The sequence below is a fragment of the Ahaetulla prasina genome, chromosome 12 (assembly GCF_028640845.1).
Source record: "Ahaetulla prasina isolate Xishuangbanna chromosome 12, ASM2864084v1, whole genome shotgun sequence".
Taxonomy (NCBI): domain Eukaryota; kingdom Metazoa; phylum Chordata; class Lepidosauria; order Squamata; family Colubridae; genus Ahaetulla; species Ahaetulla prasina.
In genome coordinates this window covers 22,075,667-22,097,231 of record NC_080550.1, presented here as the reverse complement: position 1 = coordinate 22,097,231, position 21,565 = coordinate 22,075,667, and the positions used below count along the sequence as shown (strand labels likewise).

At 40.7% G+C, this 21,565-nt stretch overlaps 1 protein-coding gene across 1 annotated transcript in view; it reads right to left on the bottom strand.

Moving 5' to 3' along the window:
* LOC131184305 (galanin receptor type 1-like) overlaps window positions 1-20,398 on the bottom strand; it is a 30,351-nt gene extending 9,953 nt beyond the window's left edge. Inside the window, exons 1-2 of the mRNA XM_058155439.1 lie at window positions 19,709-20,398; window positions 7,699-7,764 (exon numbers count right to left, since the gene is read on the bottom strand). Of these exons, the coding sequence (XP_058011422.1) occupies window positions 7,699-7,764; window positions 19,709-20,398 (756 nt within the window). The remainder of the gene's footprint in view (window positions 1-7,698; window positions 7,765-19,708) is intronic.
* Window positions 20,399-21,565: the final 1,167 nt, after the last annotated feature.

The window sequence follows — 21,565 nt, the reverse complement described above, 5'->3', positions numbered from 1 at the left end:
CTATTGGTTGCTCTTGTATTATTGCAATTGAAGCTGAAGTAGTCTTTGACAGGAAGGACATTACAATAGATGATTCTATGAGTTAAACTTAGGTCTTGTCATGAGAAAGAAAAACTGATGAGTAAATATTTTGATGGTTATATAATCGATACTATAATGGAAGATAGTATACTTTTCAGTAACAATAGATATTATCTCATATAGGTATCTCTGTGTGTGTATATATGTATGTATATGAAGGCAAAGATCTCTGTACTGGTAGTTTAATATTCTGACGATGTCAGCAGATGGTTGACGAAAGCTTAGTAGAATAAAATTTTAATTATTTTAGTTCCGGAGCTCGCAAAATGTCTGTTTCTTGTTTTACAAATATACCTGGAACTTGTATTTTTAGAATAGTTTGTGTGTGTGTGTTTGTATATGAATATGATTATGTTATTATGATGATGTTTATATGTTAACACTTTGGACACCTAGAAAATGTTCACTGTAGAAATGGAATATGTGATATAAAACAATAAAAAATATTTATACAAAAAGTTAAAAAAAATAATCAAGAAGATATCAGATTGTGCAGAAAGGGATAGATTGACACTGAAAATGAAACCGAAAGAGGATGTGGAATATTATCAAACAGGGAATTTATTTTACCAATGGTTGGAAAAGAGAGGTGGCGATTAAGAATGTAAATTTGTATTGTTAAGCAAATTACATAGCCAGACAACATGATGTTTATTAAGCACTAAGAAATGTATTTAGTAGAAAATCAGTAAAAGAAAATAAAAAAGAAAATGGGGCAAGATCCACTTAACTACTGTCTCGCTTAGCAAAAGACATTTTGGGCTCAATTGTGGTTGTAAGTCAAGGACTACATGTATCATTGGGCGAAAGACACCAATGTCCTCTGATATCTACATGGTGCTGAGGGCTAAAAGTTTCCTCACTTGCACAGACTTTCCCTTTATGAAACAGAAGCTCAGTAGGCAAACTCATCATCAATCTGAACATATGGACATGGTTGGTAGCATTCACCTCTGCTGAGGTTCTCCAGCAGTTTCAAAATGGGCTTCCCACCTCTAGCCTTGTCTAGAGATGCTGGGCTTCAGTCTTCAGATCTCTTTTTATGTAGAGCATGGGATCTGCCTTGTTGTTAGTTGTGATGTCATGTCCGACCCATCGCGACCCCATGGACAGTGTTCCTCCAGTCCTTCCTGTCCTCTGCCATTGTCTGGAGTCCATTTAAGCTCACACCTACTGCTTCAGTGACTCCATTCAGCCACCTCATTCTCTGTCGTCCCCTTCTTCTTTTGCCCTCAATCATTCCCAGCATTAGGCTCTTCTCCAGTGAGTCCTTCCTTCTCACTTAGGTGGCCAAAGTATTTGAGTTTCATCTTCAGGATCTGGCCTTCTAAAGAGCAGTCAGGGTTGATCTCCTCTAGGACTGACTGGTTGGATCATCTTGCAGTCCAAGAAGTCTCAGAAATCTTCTCCATCACCAGAGTTCAAAGGCCTCAATTCTTTGGCGCTCAGCCTTCCTTATGGTTCAATTTTCACAGCCATACATTGCAACTGGGAAAACCAATTTCCCAGTATAGCCTTTTATTTATTTTTATTTATTTATTTTTTATTTATTTTATTTGTCACAACATTATATATAATGTATATATAAAATAAACATTATATATAAGCATAAGCATGAAATAACTATACGATATATAAGCATATATATAACCATAAGTATGTAATCACTATATGAAATTGTATGCAATCAAAGGGAACATTAAGACAGGAACGGTAGGCACGTTGGTGCTCTTATGCACGCCCCTTATAGACCTCTTAGGAATGGGGTGAGGTCAACAGTAGATAGTTTTTGGTTAAAGCTTTGGGGATTTTGGGAAGAGACCACAGAGTCTGGTAGTGCATTCCAGGCATTAACAACTCTTGTTTCTGAACTCATATTTTCTGCAATCGAGATTGGAGTGGTTCACTTGACTGTACACACTTTTGTTGCAGAGGTGGGTTTCAGCAGGTTCTGACTGGTTCTGGAGAACCGGTAGCGGAAATTTTGAGTAGTTCAGAGAACCAGTGGTAAAAATTCTGACTGGCTCACCCCCATTTATTCTCTGCCTCCTGAGTCCCAGCTGATTGGGGATTTTGCAGTAACCTTCCCCTGGATTGGGGTGGGAATGGAGATTTTACAGTATCCTTCCCCTGGATTGGGGTGGGAATGGAGATTTTACAGTATCCTTCCCCTGGATTGAAGAGGCAATGGAGATTTTACAGTATCCTTCCCCTGCCATGCCCACCAAGCCACATCCACCAATCCATGCCACGCCCACCAAGCCACACCCACAGTACCGGTAGTAAAATAATTTGAAACCCACCACTGTTTTGTTGGCAGGGTGATGTCTGTGCTTTTTAGTATGCTGCCTAGACTTGCTTGGCTTTCCTCCCCAGGAGCAAGTGTCTTTTAATTTCTTAGCTGCAGTCTCCATATGCAATGATCTGGAGCCCAGGAAAATGAAATCTGTCACTATCTCCATTTCTTCCCCATCTATTTGCCAGGAATTGAGAGGGCTGGGAGCCATGATCTTAGTTTTCTAAGGCAGAGGTCTCCAACCTTGGCAACTTTAAGACTTGTGGACTTCAACTCCCAGAATACCTCAGCCAGCAAAGTGGCTGAGGAAATCTGGGAGTTGAAGTCCACAAGTCTTAAAGTTGTCAAGGTTGGAGACTCCTGTTCTAAGGGATCTGCCTAAGCTATGTTATTTGTCTCTGCTTTTGAAAACATATATTTTCCATCTTCCTTCCGCAAGGAACTAGAAAAATTATTTGAATTTCATCATCATTCCAACAGACAGAGATAAAGAAAACCTCCTAACTTTGCATGCTGCTAGTAAACTCACTCCAGTTGCTAAGTGGCTTTTGTCCCTTGTTTCGGCTACTGGTTGAAAGTGGGATATGCTCTCTTTCTTAGAATCGCCACCAAAGGGCAGCAAAAAAAAATGTAGAAATCTCTAACCCTTTGCTGCCACCTATTGATTAGTCAGAGTTTTGCAGTCTAGACTTGGTAGTCCTATTTTTGTACAAAAAAGCAGTATGGGTGATCCTCACCTTAGAATTACATTTGAGACCAGAATCTCCATTGCTAAGCAAGGCAGTTGTTAAGAGGATCACATCTGATTTTATGACTTTTTTTTTTGCCAAGGTTGATAAGTGAATGACGTTTGTGACTGTGAGGATGCTGAGACAGTTATGAGTGAGAGGATCAAGAGAGTAAGTCACTTTTTTGCAATGCTGTTGAAATTCTGAACAGGTGCTAAGCAAATGTTTGTAAGTCAAGGACTACCTGCATTGTATAAGTAACACAGATAAGTCCAAGCAGCAGTGAGTGTCAGATAATAGCAGCCTTAATGAAAGTGAGCACTTTGAAAATAGTTGATCTGCACAGTGGCACAGTGGTTAGAATGCAGTATTGTAGGCTAATTCTGCTGACTGCCGGCAGTTCGATTCTGACTAGTTCAAGGTTGATTCATTCTTCTATCCTTCTGAGGTCGGTAAAATAAGGACGCAGATTGTTGGGGGCGAGATGCTGACTCTGTAAACCGCTTAGAGAAGGCTGTGAAGCACTGTGAAGCAGTATATAAATCTAAATGACATTGCTATTGTCTGTCCTTCCTTCCTTCCTTCCTTCCTTCCTTCCTTCCTTCCTTCCTTCCTTCCTTCCTTCCTTCCTTCCTTCCTCAATCCATCCCTCCATCCCTGCATCCCTCCATCCACCCATCCATGATGCATAGTGGTTAGAATGCAGTGTTGCAGGCTAATTCTGCCGACTGCCAGCAGTTCAATTCTGACTGGCTCGAGATTAATTCAGTTTTCCATCCTCCTGACTCATATTGTTGGGGGCAAGATGCTGACTCTGTAAACCACTTAAAGAAGGCTGTAAAACACTATGAAGCTGTATATAAGTCTAAGTGCTATTGCTATCTCCAATTTCCCCAAAGTTTTCTTCTCCTACTGTAGAGGAAGACAAGAATGACCTTGAGGAAGGAATTCAACAGCTATTAGGTTAATCACTAGCTTAGCTCCAGAAGAAAGAGGGAATGAGAAAGAAGCCTAAAATTGTCTCACCTTGATTCTTTTTGCTATAAAGGAGAGAGAGAATCTCTGCCAGGCTTTCACAATCTATATATATATAAGTGTGTGTGTGTGTATGTTCCAGCATAACTCTGGAACACCTTGAGCAATTTCAACCAAACTTGGTCCACAGATAACTTACTATCTGGAAAAAAATACTGTGGGAGTAAGACACCCCAACACCCCTTGGGGTGTGTGTTCTGTTAAGATACAGCCTGTTGTGCCTTAAAATGGCTTCTACTGGACTGCCTTAAAATGGCTTCTACTGTACAGCAGAGTGGAGTTGCCATGGTAATGGCTTCACAGTACTCCACAAGGGGGCTCCCTCTGGTAAGGGGAAAAATCCAACATTAGAAATTATACTAGGTCCAGACATTTTCAACAAGGCTTTGATTATTCTTGAGGACAAATAATCAAGATCAGAAAAAAGCATACCAAATGAACATGGATCAGCTAGCAAAACAACAAGGTGGTATCATTTTACTTGACGCTTCTGGGGGCGCAGGGAAAACATTTTTAACTAATTTAATTCTCGCTGAAATCAGGCTTCTGGGGGAAGTTGCTCTTCTTGTCTAATACAGTACTGGGGTAAATAAATACCCGGGCAATACTGGGTTATCAGCTAGTTCTATTATAAAACCCTTCAACAATCAAATTGGGTTCCAGTAATCCTGGTGGGGCCTGTTTCCTGAACTGGCCCATCTTGAAGGATTGGTAGCTAGAAAAGATGGTGGCCGCCTCTCCATGAGATGCCTTCAAGCAGACAACCCTTATTTAAATTCTCATTCTGTTTAATCTGCCCAACACAATGAACTGCATAATTTACCCAACTATGAATAAATCACAATTGGTCTGGATTACATACGCTAAGCCATAAACCAGATTTACAAAAATCCTGGGTCCACAGACTATCCTCAATTACAGACTCTGGGTAAACATAAATTCTGTGTATAAAGTAAAATGTATCATGACATCAGAAAAGACTGTAATCAGAGCAAGACCATCACCAAGTCCACAAAAGGCCAGTTTTGAAGTCCTCCGTAACTCTTCATTGGAGTTTTTAACAAAAAAAAAAAAGGTAAATTAAGATAAAGGAGACAAAGAAATGGCATCTGCATGTAGTTTTTTTTAATAATAAAGCTGTTTATAACTTTCTATTTATGGATACAGATAGTCCTGTATGGCTTTCAGAAATACAAAAATTGCTTTCAGGATCATTTTATCCCACAGGAATATTTGTGGGAAGGATATGCAATGCATGTTTAAAAAGTTAGGATAGGGATCGTAAACATTCAAGCAAAGCCCTGTATCTTTTTTTATATTCTTACGAGCGTGATGCGTATTGAAGGACGCTCTCAGTCCTTAAGATGGTTAACCTGAAGCAACCAACAAATAAGCCCTCCAGCCAACTCCTTGCAATTTTAAATATAAAAACATTAATTTGGAACCTTACTATTATTTATAACTGTATGTTTATCTTCCTTGTGGCAGTATTCCAAATTAACGTTGGCTTTCTGTGTAACATTTGGTGAATAAAGGATGATAAACTGTTTAAAAACTTCGTTTGGAAACACATTTACCTAGGCTAAGAACTTTGATCAAACACGGTCATCTTGCTAATTGGTTGTGAAACAGCAAACTAGCAGTTCACAGAAATTTTAAATATGCACAGCATGAAAACCCTTAGCCTTAAATGCCTGTGAGAAGGCAAACGGTTAGCTCGCTTCAGGAAAAAAATATTGCTACTTATCATATTACACGAGTTTCTTACATGAAAATTCAGTTGATTGCACAACAAAGGTTCTACCGGGATTATGTATGTATGTATGTATGTATTCGTTTGTTTGTATCCTGCCTTTTTACAAATAACTCAAGGTGGCAAACATATTGAGTTTCAACTTTTTTTTACTGCCGGTTCTATGGGCGTGGCTTGGTGGGCGTGGCTTGGGTGTGGCAGGGGAAAAGATACTCTAAAAACTCTATTCCCTCCCCACTCCAGGGGAAGCTAACTGCAAAATCTCCATTTCCTCCCAAAACCTGCTGAAACCCACCTCTGGAACACACCCTTCCTACTTTCCCTGCAACAACAATCCTGTGAGGTGGATTGGATTGAGAGAGAGGAACTGGCCCAAAGTCACCCAGCTGGCTTTCATGTCTTAAGGTAGGACTTGAACTCATGGTCTCCTGCTTTCTAGTCTGTTGCTTTAACCACTAAATTAAACTGGTTCAACCAGGGTTCTATTCTTTATCTGCTTACTTTAGTGGCCAAAATTGTGGAAACCTTTTGGGAAAAGTGTATTTTTGAGGTTTAATGGTTAATAACACCATTTTTTGGGGGGAGTTTCAAGATAATCCTATTCCACTGCTGGAATGGCCTGGGAATAGCCCAGACCTCAACCCAATTGAAAATCTATGGAGCCGACTAAAAAAAACTTGTTAGTCAGAAGTGACCCAGCAATAAAACGCAGTTAATAGAGGCAATCATTCAATCTTGGTTTCACATTAGAACAGCTACAGAACTAAAAGACTTGGTTCACTCCATGGGAAGACGGTGTAAGGTCGTAATTCATGCAAAAGGTTACCCAACTAAGGATTAACTGACATGGTAGTAATCTTTGTATATCTCGTTTTTTCTACTTGTTTCACCTGTTTTTTCCCAAAGGCCATCACTCTGCTAAACAAATAATTCCATCAACACTGTCAAACTATTTACTGAATCTGCACTACTATTAATCTTCTCATAGTTCCCATCACCAATCTCTTTCCATTTATGACTGTATGACTATAACTTGTTGCTGGCAATCCTTATGATTTATATTGATATATTGACCATCAATTGTGTTGTAAATGTTGTACCTTGATGTACGTATCTTTTCTTTTATGTACACTGAGACCATATGCACCAAGACAAATTCCTTGTGTGTCCAATCACACTTGGCCAATAAAAATTCTATTCTATTCTATTCTATTCTATTCTATTCTATTCTATTCTATTCTATTCTATTCTATTCTATTCTATTCTATTCTATTCTTTTTTATACTGTAACTGCTATTCTAATAGCAAATCCTTCATAAAAGTTATAGCATTACATTCTTGATTAAATTATCTTTCCATTGATATATCATTTTATGGTACTACTCCAAAAAAATTTTTTTCTATTAAAAAATAGAAAGTGTATTTTAGAAAATACACTTTTCCCAAAAGATTTCCACAATTTTAGCCACTTCTGTACATATAAGAGACAGGATCTTATCAGACTAAACACCTACTACTCTCATCTAAATGAATATATCCTAGGAAGTGGCTCTTTCAATCTTTCTGTCTTCTAAGCATCCCTGGGCTGGCCTGCTTCTTGGCCTCCACCCTCCCTTTCTAGAATATACTCCCTCCTTTCTGGGAAACTGCCACCTCATTGTTGTCCTTCACACCAGCTCCCTCTCCCTCCCTCCCCTCGGCATTATCTCTCATAGAAACAGACGTACCACATTCGGATTACGTTTTGTGAAACACAAAATATCTTCCCCCTCTACAATGCTTAGTAATTGCTATTTAGCATTTACCTTTCTCTTTGATCTCTCTGACTTCCTGGAAATATTCTTCACTTTTTTATGAAGGTGATATAAAACCTACGAAAGAGAAAGGATGAAAGAAAATGTTGCCTTATTTCAGAAAATAATCGGTTTTCCCCCAACCCATTGCTGGAGTTTGCAGGAGAATAATGAATCTTCCCCCTAATTTGATCCAGCTTCAAATGAGATCACTGTAACCCCCTTGCTTTCTTTTTTTTATAGCCTCTCAGATACTTTTAAGAAACTGCACTACGTATTAGCTATCTATATACCAGAGGTGGGATTCACTTACCTTCCCTACCGGTTCCCAAATGTGAGTGTGCTCCACCCCCGCACATGTGCTCGGCCTCGAAAACATCGCTAAATAGGACAGCATTACGTCAGGGCGGGTGGCCGGGTTCATCCGCAGTCACCGCTACTGGTTCGCCTGAACCGGATAGAACCAGCTGAATCCCACCACTGTATATACAACTAAAAGTCTCCAGTCTATTTGTCTATTTGTAACCTTCAACTGGGCAAAACGGAACATCGTAAGGCAACCATTTTTTAAAATCAAGGTAGCTCAAATGGACTAATGTAGGAGAGGAAGTAGCAGAACCTGGGAGTGGAGTTTAAAAAGGGATCAGCCTAGAATCTCTACATAGCCACAAGTGAGCTAACTCCAACCCCCCTTGAATTCTGTTGACCCGTATCTAGTTCATAGCAAGTATGTTAAGAATATTCATGTGCCTAGGCATAGGTAGCAATAAATTACTTTAATTGGACCTTCACATGTGGAGCTGATCCTTCGTGCCTGGTATTGGCTTAAAGAATGTGTCCAAAATCCAGGGCCCATTACTTCTGTGGGATTGAAATTTCAGGAATCTTCAGATCAGGTTTATTGACAAAATTATGGGCATTGCAATCCTACCACACCATTCTCCAGCCCCACCTTGCTGTCCTATAGCATACCATGCCACCACAGTCAGCCACGGTCACGTGATCATGATTTCTGACACTCCTTGCCACCATCCCACAAGCAAAATCAATGGGGAAGCCAGCAGGAAGTCAAAACTTGTTTCCATTGCCCCTACTGTTTTCCCCACTCTTCATCATACTGTTTATTAATTTAGGTAAGGAAATATTTCTGAAACAATGAACAAAACTGTTCATAGTTTGTACAGTATATACGTACTTTCCCCCCGCTTCTGTTCAATCGTGTCTGATTCTCAGAGGTTGCCTGGACTAGACCTGCAATTTTCTTGGCAAGTTTTTTCGGAAAGGATTGGCCATCACCCTAGGGCTGAGAGAAAGTGACTGGCCCATGGTCTCCTGATTTCTAGCCCAATGCCTTATCCACTACAGCAAACTACACAATATACCAAATGCTTAATTAACTGGAAAAATTAGTTTTTCAGGGAAAGGGAAGGGAAGGATAGAGAAGAGGAGAGGAGAGGAGAGGAGAGGAGAGGAGAAGGGAAGATGGAAGAGAAGATGGAAGGGGAGAAGAGAAGAGAAGAGAAGAGGAGAGGAGAGGAGAGGAGAGGAGAGGAGAGGAGAGGAGAGAAGAGAAGAGAAGAGAAGAGAAGAGAAGAGAAGAGAAGAGAAGAGAAGAGAAGAGAAGAGAAGAGAAGAGACAAATACAACCCCTAAATCTTGGACCACATTAGTTCAACGTTTTGTGTAAATCCCTCTAACAAGTGGATGACCGTCACCTTAGATCACTGTTCAGCTTCAAGAGGATACATCTGTCAAGAGCCACTAATCTTAATGGAATTGTTTTATCTCCTGTTTGAAAGGCATCGTATTTCTGTGTCTCAGGGTTGACATAACATTGTGCTAATTAACCAGCATCTGTTTTGTTTATGTAAAGGGATTCTTCTCCCTACCTCCATTTGCAAAAGAGGCCTCTGTAGTGAAGGCTGCCCTTGGGGGAAAAAATACTCTCTATTATTTCAAACTGCTCTAGATCACCTTTCCAAATGGAGTTTGCCAGAGCATTTTGCTGCTCATTAAAATCATGGCAGTTTTTTTAAAAATGCAGGCTTTGGTATATAAGCGAGAAATCTCCCCTGCTCCTCAGTGCCGATTTTCTCAACCTTCAACCTGCTATTTACATTTGAGGAAGCACAGGGAAAATACATATTAACTGCCTTCATGCCATTAATACCATTTAGGCCTAAATGATCCGTTGCTGAGATCCAAGGGCAGCAAAAGAGAGATCTTGCCTGGATTTGACTCTTGCAGATCACAGAGGGCTACTTGACTTATTCTAGAAGATCACCCAAGAAGCAGCTTGGTGTAGTGCTGGAATAGAAGGTAGGAGGTGACTTTGGGTCAGTGAGTCATTCTCTCTTTGGCCCTAGGCAGAAGAAGACAATGGTTAACCAGCTTGGTCTAAGGGTCAAGGCACCAAGCTAGAAACCAGGAGACTACGCATTTATAAATTCCAGTCCTGGCTTAGCCATGAAAGCTGGTTGGTTGACCTGGGACGATCACCAGGGGAAAGTGAGTTCAAGTCCCACCTTAGCCATGAAAGCTGTGTGATTTTGGATCTCCCCCCCTCTCTTTCTCTCTCCCCTCTCCTTCTGCCTCTGCCTCTCTCCAACCCACAGGGTTGTTGTGGGGAAAATAGGAGGACAAAGGAATATTAGATATGTTCCCTGCCTTGAATTGTTTATAAAAATAACGATGGTAGGAGATAAATTAAATAAACCAATGAATAAAATCACCTCCAAAATCTTGCCAAGACAACTGCAGGGACTTATCAAAGACCCTAGCAGACGATTGTTGTATTTAAATTAAGATAATCCTAAAAACCAGAAAGGCAAAACTTTTAAAAGATGTTCAAATCCTGAAAGGTTCCTGGGTCCAAAAATCCTAAAATCTTGCACAAGTGTCTTTTTTTACTCACATACTATAGTTGGTGTGTGACATTTCTCAACATGTCATGCTAAACTCTTAGAGGTTGGTGCCTTGATGGGCTGCCCATAAATGGTTGATCTGCAGGATGGGTTTTCTCTTGGGTAAATGAGGACCACACATCATTTTTTGTGCGCTATAATGCCAGATTGTCTCACCCACGCTCAGTTTACGAGGAAGGCTATCTCCACCCAACTGTTATGTGCTGCTGTTTTTTTACACAAGGTCACTGGTGGAATGGAAAAAAGAATGGAGTCGTGTTTTTTTTTAAAGTGAAATTGTAGACTTGTGAAAGGATACTGCTGCTTTCTCCTTCCAGACATAACATCAGACCAAAGTGGAGGGGAAAAATAGAAATCAGAAGAGGTTTTTTTTTTTTTTTAAGACAGCTTTATTTCCAACCCATTTACATCTCAAAGACAAACGGTGTAAGGTTTTGCTGCAAGGATACTGTAAAAAAAAAGATGCTAGCCTTAGTAGGATTTGGATTAACCCCTCAAGACAAGGGGTGGGCTTTTATTAGCAAGGGGTTCTCTGCCCGGTTGGGCATAGCCATGGTGGGCGTGGCCTAATCAGCCTCCTGCACCATGGGGGGGGTCTATTTTGCCCTTTCTGGGTTCCGGAGGCTTTCCTTGAGCCTCCGGGAGCGCAAAAACGGCCTCCCCAGGCTCCAGAGGGCCTCTAGAGGCCAGAAACGGGCCCGTTTCTTGCCTTCCCAAACTTCCAGTAGGCCCGTTTTTCACCCTTCCCGAGCCTCCATGCGCACCCTGCACTTACCTGCATCCAAAACGGGCTGTGTGGGGATTCCTGGGAGGGACGGGGCGGGGTGAATGGGGCCAGTCAGAAGTGGGATTTGTGGGTTCTCCAAACTGCACATAATCTTAGCTAGAGGTTCTCCCAAACCCCTGAGAGCCCCCCAGCAGCCCACCCCTGTTCAAGACTCTACTTAAGAGACTTACACTCTGCTTAGCTCTACTTAGCTAAGCACGGTGTATGGAGCTGATTCATCTGGTTAGCTTATTTTTCATTAAAATAAGTCTTATTGTTCCGTGAGTTATACAGAGTATGTAGTTCAATATATATTCTCCCCTTACTAGCGAGATTGCCAGGGAGCACAGCTGACTTTTATGTAGGCTTTCTCCTCCAAGACTCAAATCCGGTGACTACACATGCAGTGGCAAAATTTTGTTGCAATGTCCACAAGAAAAAAAATCGGTTACCGAATTATTGATGTCAACTGATGCCAACTTTTTGGTGATATATATAACAGTTATGGGAAAAATACATTTACTCACCTACCTGACGGTGCTCCGTGCATGTAAATTAGGAAGGGACCCTATTGGTTGAGATCATGTATTTTAATTATAGGAACGGTACTAGATTGATTGATGTCAGTAGTATTTTAATTTTAAGTTACATAACAGATAACTGGTTTTTATCATAGATGTTATTTGATAGGTATTATTTTATTCTTGAATTTTTAATTGTATATTTACTGAGTGTTTTTTATTTGTTCTGGCCTATGGCTGTAATAATGTAAGTAAGTACATTATGTTTTTGGAACCCCAACAAGGGGTTCGGTAATCAAGATTAAAACCATGATTGTGTTTTGAGAACTCAGCAAGATTCTTAGGGCTCCATAAATGGAGTGGAATCTAGGCAGAAATAGAAATGCGGGGTATCCTGAATTATTTCCTACTAGTTAATTTTAAAGGACTTAGAACAATGTTTCTCAACCTTGGCTGAACATCAGCACCTAGGATTCCACAGCCAGAATGCAAAGTCCTTCATTTTCCTACAATGCTATTCATTTTTTTTCCTGCCTCCTTTTAATAACTAGGCAAAAACACCAGAGAAAGGTTCCGTTCTATAGAATTAGCATCTTACAGCTCCATTTTTAATAAAATGTTTTTAAAAATTGATAAATTAAATAGGTGCATTTATATATCTGTCAAATAAACTACACTTTCAAGCTTCATGAACCAAACTTTTTTTCTTATATGCAACATCTTTATATCTGTGAAAGCTAATGCATAAATGACTGGTTTCCCCAAATTTTATTTTTTTCCCTAAATGTTGATTTATCATTTCTGGAAAAGATTTACATCTTTACAACTGATGTTGAAATGCATATGTCATGGCTTAAATATCGGGTCTTGTTTTTCAGCCTTCTTACTTTTTCAGTGCTCCCCTATCTGGATAGGGCAAAAGTTGAGAGCAAAGAGAAAACTTTTGTCTTTGTACCATATGGAATGGAATGGAGTGAGAATGGAATGAGGCTAGGGCTAGGACAAGGACAGAACAGAACAGAACAGAACAGAACAGAATATTTGGCCAAGTGTGGTTGGACACAGAAAGAATAGAATGGAATGGAATGGAATGGAATGGAATGGAATGGAATAGAATAGAATAGAATAGAATAGAATAGAATAGAATAGAATAGAATAGAATAGAATAGAATAGAATAGAATAGAATAGAATTCTTTATTGGCCAACTATGATTGGACATCTTTGGTAAAAATGCTCTCGGTGTACATAAAAAGAAAAGATACATTCATCAAGAATCATAAAGTACAACACATAATGATAGTCATAGGGTACAAATAAGCAATCGAATCATACTAGGAAACAATATAAATCGTAAGGATACAAGCAACAAAGTTATAGTCATACAGTCATAAGTGGAAGGAGATGGGTGATAGGAATGATGAGAAGATTAATAGTAATAGTAATGCACTTTAGTGAATAGTTTGACAGTGTTGAGGGAATTATTTGTTTAGCAGAGTGATGTCGTTCAGGAAAAAACTGTTCTTGTGTCTAGTTGTTCCGGTGTGCAGTGCTGTATAGCATCGTTTTGAGGGTAGGAGTTGAAACAGTTTATGTCCAGGATGTGAGGGGTCTGTAAATATTTTCACAACCCTCTTTTTGACTCGTGCAGTATGCAGGTCCTCAGTGGGAGGCAGGTTGGTAGCCACTGCATCTCTAATTCTCCTCTGAAGTCTGTGTCTGTCTTGCTGGGTTGCAGAACCAAACCAGACAGTTATAGAGGTGCAGATGATAGATTCAATAATTCAATACCTTTAATTCCCCATTATGAAGAACTTGTTTTTATTTATTTCCCTTAAGAACTTCAATCCTTTCTTAAAAAGATATTCCCAAACTTCAGCATAGACCACACTGCCTCTCGAAATAGTGCCCATTCTTGTATTTAAAGTAAGTAATCAAAAAAACCAGAGAGACAAAACATTTAAAAGATGTTCAGATCCTGAAAGATTCTTGAGAGCTTGTCCAAGAATCCTAAAAATTTGCATGAGTTGTCCATCCCTGTCCTTCTTTTTGCCCAAGTAACTGTTTTTGGTGTGAAATTTCTCAATATTTTATACTAAATTTTAAGCTGCAACACAAGTGACTTGAAAAGCGATTGAGGTGACTAACTGAAATTAATTTAGATGTGTGCCTGAGTGAGCTGGGGTTTTGGCAAGATTTAAGAAGCCAATTTAAGATGAATTAACTTCTTTTTGATGGTTCTCTTGCGATAACCATCCTTTGGTCCTGTTAAGCATACAGGTAGTCCTCAAACTTACAACAGTTCATTTAAAAGGCGAAAGATTTATACGGTAGGGGGGGGGAGATGAAGGATCAATGTACAGGAATGATTGAAGATATGTAATTAAAAAATAGAAATAATTTGAAATGAAATCGGGGCTGCTCAGCTGCCATTTCAGAAGGGAATGGAAAGGGAGAGAGGAGTAGAGAGAGTGAAGGAAGAAAGTAGGTAGGAAAGAGAGAGGTAGAAGAGGGGGAAAGGAGAGGAAGAAGAAAGGGGAAAGAGAGAGGGTTAGAAAGAGTGGAAGAAGAGAAGAATGGGGAAGGAGGAGAGGAAGTAGAAAAGCGAAGGAGAGGAAGGATGAAGAAAGTAGAAGAAGGTAGAGAAGGGTTGTGTTAAGGAAGGAAGTGGTAGCTGGGCAGGTCCGAATAAACAACAAATGAAAGTTAATGACTAATGTTGAATAAGAGACTGTATATTGAATAGGTTGTTGGAAAATGGAAATAAAACTTTTTTATTAAAAAACAAACAAAAAACCCAGTTCATTTAATAACCGATGGAAAAAAAGTGATTTATGAACATTTTCCACACTTAACGACCATTGCAGCATCCCCACAGTCATATCATCAGAATTTGGATGCGTGGTAACTGCTTCATATTTATGACGGTTGCAGTGTCTCTAGGGGTCACGTGATCCCCTTTTGCGACCTGCTGACAAGCAAAGTCCATGGGGAAGCCTGATCCACTTAACAACTGTATCACTAACGTAACAACTGCAGTGATTCACTTAACAACTATGGCAAGGAAGATTGTAAAATGGGGCAAAATTCACTTAACAAATGTCTCACTTAGCAAAAGAAATTTTTGGCTCCATTGTCATAAGTCAAGAGCTACCTTTATTATAGGAATATGGCCAACATTAACAGCGTCAATGGTCCTTGAAATATGCAACTTTTTTTTGCAACTGTTATTGTAAACAGCAGTTGAGCGTTTATTTTCAGGAGCTCGTAATTATTTAAGAGTGCATTTGTTTAATTCCGTCGGCAATGTTTTATCTTCGTAAAAAAATAATAATTAGTAAACTATTAGGAGGAGAAAACGTGTAACCTGTTCTCTAACGAAATTTAGATTAACCTTTTGAAAACAGAGTTTTACTGCACTACTGTAACCAAGCAATGAATGTACTTAACCATTAGATCTGGGAGACTAAAGTACTTATGTCAATTAATTAAAAGAAAATGCATCTATTAACGATAGCATTTATTATCTCCCTTGCTGGCGGGCTCTCTCAAAGTGGTGACGCAGAAGGAAACCATTTGAATTCCTAAGTTACTACTGTGGTTGGAAGGGAATTGGAAGTTTATCGTATTTAGTTTATGGCCCTCTGCTAAAGAAGTCCCAACATAGGCTTCATAGAGCCCATGTGATACACACACACCCATCCCTTTCCTTCACATACAGGGCCAACCCAGGTCTGGGAAGGCAAAGAGGGAGGGAAGTGATGATGTCATATATGTCATGATGTCATCAGGCTAATGACACAAATGCTGACATTATGGAAACACATCATCTACACTATCGATGTAATGTTCTCATGAGGCATTTGACATCGCTGCCGCTGGTACCAAATCAGGAGTGTTGGTGTTACAGTCTTGACCATTGGAAAACTAAGCTGAATTATTTCTGTCTTAGTGACATAAATTAGGCTTCAAACCTAATTTATTTTTTCTTTTGGTTGGGGTGGGGGAGGTGGCGAGATTTTCCAGCTTGGTTTCTCATTAGAGAGATTTTTCCCTTCCCCTCCCTTCCCTTCCCTTTCCTCCTCCTCCTCCTCCCTTCTTTCTCATTCCTATCTCCTTCCTTCCTTCCTTCCTCCCTCCCTCCCTTCCTTCTCATTCTCATTCTCATTCTTTCTCATCTCCTTCCTTCCTTCCTTCCTTCCTTCTCCTTCTCATTCTTTCTCATCTCCTTCCTTCCTTCCTTCCTTCTTTCCTTCTCCTTCTTTCTCATCTCCTTCCTTCCTTCCTTCTCTTCTCCTTCTTTGTCATCTCCTTTCTTCCTTCCTTCCTTCCTTCCTTCTTTCCTTCCTTCCCTCCTTTCTCCCTCCCTCCTTCCTTCCCTCCCTTCTCCCTCCCTCCCTCCCTTCCTTCCTTCTCCTTCTCCTTCTCCTTCTCTTTCTCCTTCTCCTTCTCCTTCTCCTTCTCCTTCTCTTTCTCCTTCTTATCTCCTTCCTTCCTTCCTTCCTTCCTTCCTTCCTTCTCATTCTCTTTCTCATCTCCCTCTTTTCCTTCCTTCCTTCCTTCCTTCCTTCCTTCCTTCCTTCCTTCCTTCCTTCCTTCCTTCCTTCCTTTCTCCCTCCCTCCCTCCCTCCCTCCCTTCCTTGTTCCTTCCTTCCTTCCACCATTCCTTCCTTCTTTTCTCCCCTTTGGCTCATAAACAGCAGGTTTCATAAATGGAATACTGGTTTGATGACTTTGCAGGCTTCCCTGCCCCCATAACCCAGAAGTTAAAATTGATAGGAATTTAAGACCTAAAGGTATCCTGGAACAAGGAGATACCAGGCACTTCCTGGAGAAAATGGACAGGAAATCTCATAAAGGAAACTTTTGTCCTCGTTAAAAGTGTGCTGTGTTATATTCAGAGATTTGACTCTTTGAATACACTTTGGAAATAGGCTTTACAGTTTGATGATAGTGAAACTGATTTATAAACTAATTAGGTACACTTAGCCTTAAGGAGAAGATTGATAGAACAGGGTATTTACTTATTAGATTAACATTCTACCTTTCATCAAGAGGAAAGGACAATGGTAAGAGCCGAGGTGGCGCAGTGGTTAGAATGCAGTATTGCAGACTATTTCTGCTGCCTGCCAGCTGCCTGAAATTTGGCAGTTCGAATCTCACCAGGCTCAAGGTTGACTCAGCCTTCTGTCCTTCCGAGGTCGGTAAAATGAGGACCCAAATTGTTGGGAGCAATACATGCTGACTCTGTAAGCCACTTAGAGAGGGTTGTAAAGCATTGTGAAGCGGTATATAAGTCTAAGTGCTATAGCTATATAGTCTACCCTGCAGATTTCCCCTAGTTTTAGGTACGAGTGAGGCAGGGAGAGAAGCTGGGGCCAAGCTATCAACTGCAAAAGGAATTAGAGACGACCTTGAGAGGAAAGAACCATTAAGGTGACAGTTGGAGAAACAATTCCACACTCCGGAGAGTGAAGCAAAGGTGAGAAAGTAACTCAACATAATCCCACCTTGATTCTGCTAGTTTCAATCAAAGAAGCTTTCAAGACTGTCAGCTCTTCAACGTTGGCCAGGCACGGTAGGGAGTCCAAGAATGCTAATGATTGTAACAGAACAGCGTTTCTCAACCTCAACAACTTTTTTTTTATTATTATTATTACTTTTTTCTAACATTACAAAGAAAAGGAAAAAAAATACATTATTCCACCCTTGTGCTATACATAAAAAAAGGAAGATTTGGGTCTTCGGATATGTCCTCATGATTGCCAAAATCCACGTTCTCGAGGTACAGGTACCGAGGCGTCCAATTATGATTATAATAGGTAGAATTATAATAGCTAGATATTGGAAACTAGATGTGATTTTTAGAATAGAAGAGTGGAATTCTGAAATGTGGAAATTAGCTTTAAATGATAAAATGACATGTGATATTAAAATTAGAAGTGGTGTGTATAAAGAAGATATTTTCTGGAAGATTTGGAAAACATTCGTGGACTATGCGCTTGGAAAATTGGACAACCTCAACAACTTTAAATCCCAGAATCCCCATGCCAGCATGCCAGCTTGGGGGGATTCTGGGAATTGAAGTCCACCCATCTTAAGGTTGCTAAGGCTGAGAGAGAATGCTCTATCTAAAAGTTGGGCTGGCTCTATTAAGAATGGAGAATCATGACAAATGAGAAGTGGAGTCAATATCTTCTCCTGGGAATTTTTTTCTCTTCTAGCACAGGGGACTTCAAACTTAGCAGCTTTAAGATATGTGGACTTCAACTCCCAGAATTCTGCATAGCTGGCTGAGGAATTCTGAGAGTTGAAGTCCACAAGTCTTAAAGTTGTCAAGTTTGGAGAGCCCTGTTCTAGCACTAATAAATTTCTTACGCTTGGAACTATCCCCTTTTCCTATGTTATTAATACCAATAGACATTCATGGTATCTTAGTTTGTGGAAGAACAAGAGGGGACGCTCCATCTCTCTGAGGTTGGTTACTTATCTTGCTTAGAAAATGGCTTACAACCATTGGCAAAGAAATAAGTTCTACTTTTTTAAAAAAAAAAAATTGGGCCTCTCTCAAGAACTAATTGGAACCGGGGCAGGCAAACATCCATATTAGCCTAAAACAACCCCTTTCCACAAATTAAATATTAACCTTGATCACTAAAAGAGGAAGAAAAAAATCAATTAGAGGGAAATAGAGTAAAATGAGAAGGATGGGTTTGCATTTCATCAAATGATAATCAGGCGATCAAATAGCATTATCTCCATTATCTGCTTATCGTCTGATTGCAGATATGTTCAGATTTTCTTTCTCCAGGTTTCTAACTGTTAAAAAAATGTTTCTTGAACAATACGATACTGGATCTTAAAACTAAGAAAGGGTTTCTTTTGCTCTCCCTGGCCTTACTCTGTTACTTCGGTGGGTATATATGTGCGTAGAAGAAATCATAGTGACAAAATTTGACTTCTGGCAAGAAGTTTAGGAAAGGAAAGATGGTCCCTAGGTTGAATTTAAATTTAGAAGCTGCCTATCTGTTCTACCAAGGTCAACGTAGACTTCTGAATTTGTCTAGTTTTTAGCACAAACTTAGCAGGATCATTGGAGTAGGTGGGTGTGTAGCTCAGCAGTAGAAAACGTTTTATATCATGTGGAAATTCCCAGATTTAGCTGACCTGAAACCCCTAGACTTTCACACAGTGCTGCATAGATCAATGGCTTGTGTTACTGATTGGATTTGTACAGCATGCTATATACCTGTTTAATTTAAACAAAGTTCAAAATAAGCACTTTGACTGGGGCCACGCACCAAACTACAAGTTTACAGTCCACAAGAGCTGAGGTGCACGAAATCCAAGCCTGATGTTATGAGTAATTATCTGGTTTAGCTTCAGGTATGAGACCCCACCTGAAAGAGATTTGAAGCTGGGTTTGCTGTGTCAAATGACCGGAGGATTTAACTCATCCTTGCTTTCCCCTGAGTTCAAGTCATGTATGGACTCGCAGGGATCAATGAATGGTGAGAGAGTGTTTTATGGGCATACTAGGGAGAAGTACCCTATATACCAGGAGTCTCCAACCTTGTCAACTGTAAGACTTGTGGACTTCAACTCCCAGAATTCTGAGAGTTGAAGTCCACAAGTCTTACAGTTGACAAGGTTGGAGACCCCTGATATATACCATCCATGCACTGAATCTTTCTCTAGCAAGCAAGAAGTTCTGAGATTGAGCAGGGCTGGCTTAAAACAGAGAGCCTGGCTGTGCCAACTTGAAAATACCTACCTCCCATCTCCCTCCCCCTCTTGCCCCATTGGTACTCACCTTGGTGTAGCAGCACGTGATGAGCACCAGAGGTAGCAGATAACCCACCACGAAGATGGTCACCTTGTACATCTGCTTGGCTCCCGGATTGCCAGGCCAGTGTTCCCAGCAGAAAGAGCTGTTGGGCGCCTGCTGGTGCCCGTTTAAAAGTTCCTGGTGCTCAGCCACGGGGATGGCAAAGAGGAGAGAGAGGAACCAGATGATGCCCACCCCAAGAGTGGCATTCCGCTTGCTTCGAATGCACAGGGAGCGCTTAGCGTGGACCACAGCGATGTAGCGGTCCACTGACATGGCCACCAAGGTGAAGATGCTAACAAGCATGGTGGCCATGACGAGATAGTGCACCCACTTACAGAAGAAGGCACCAAAGATCCACTCTGGCAAGGAGTAAATGGTGGCCTGGAATGGGACACAGAAGAGAAGGAAAGAAAAGTCCGCAATGCTCAAGTTGAGGATGAAGATGTTGGTGGCACTGCGGGATGGACGTCCACCTGGTGGGAGACGGCCAAGTACCACCAGTACTAGTGTGTTCCCCACCATGCCCAGTAAAAAGATCAGTCCAAACAGCACGGGGATAATTACTGTCTCTGGTCCAGCTCCTGTCATGCTTGGCCAACAAGTAGAAGCATTGGCTTGCTTGAAAACCATATCAGTGGTGCAAAAGGTGACATTGGTTGCTACCTCCTCCATGGGGGCTCTCTTCAGGGGGATGGCCCCACTTTGGGGGGATGTTTCCAGGGAAATAATGGATCTGTATGTTTTGCCTATAAGTTGTGGAAGTTCTTGATCAAAGATTCTCTCCCTGGATGGAGATCTTGATGCTTGGTCTGACTTCAAAGATCTTCTCCATGGTGAGCAATAAAAAGCATTTCATTCAAAAGTCCCAGCAGTTGATTGGGCATCTTGAAGACTTGCTTTTCTTTGCTGGTTGCCAAGATCATCAACTAGAGTCTCCGTTCATCAACTCTTGGAGATAGAGAAAGGGCTGCTTTAAGCTGCTTCCAGCAATGCTGCCGAAAAAGCTAGTGAGTGAGCTGGACTGAGAGCAGCTGGCTGAGCTTTCCAGCTCCTCCTCTTTTCACTCTGTAGCTTGAGGGAGGGGAGAAGGCTCTTTCTAAGCAAACACAACACAACGTATGAGTTTTCACTCAAGATACTTGAAAGCATCGTTTTCTCCCCATGCTTCCCGGTCTCTGGTGCAAATCAAAACCAGAAGACACTGCTAAAACTTGGTTCTGCACTGCCATGTGCATCCTGCCCCAACCTGCTTGTTTAGTGGACCTCCTTGAAATTGGGTTGCCCAAAACCTTGATCCTGCGACTGAATTCACACACAAACTCAAATGTGGTTTAGATTTAGATGACCTTGGCTTGGTGTGCAGTTACAATTCAACGGTCACTTTTTGGAAGGGGACAGGATGACCCTGAAGTCTATGGGAGACTTATCCCATCCTAGAGATGCGCTCCTCTAGCTTAAGACATATAAACTGAATATGCTCAAAAGCTCCTATTGCAGGGGTCTCCAACCTTGGCAACTTTAAAACTTTAAGACTTGTGGACTTCAACTCCCAGAATCCCTCAGCCAGCAAAGCTGGCTGAGGAATTCTGGGAGTTGAAGTCCACAAGTCTTAAAGTTGTCAAGGTTGGAGACCCCTGTCCTATTGAGTCAGCTTGTTGTAAGAATGTGTTTGATGGCTTTATCAAGCTGGTGGCCTCTAACAAGGAAGCTGATATGGAGAAACAACACATTCCCCTTAGCTGGATGCTGTGGAAAAATAGTTCAACTAGCAGACTATAATTATTGCAGGGGGCCAAAGTCTGTCTTTTTCATTTAGTAGACCAGAAGTGTTTGCAAGCT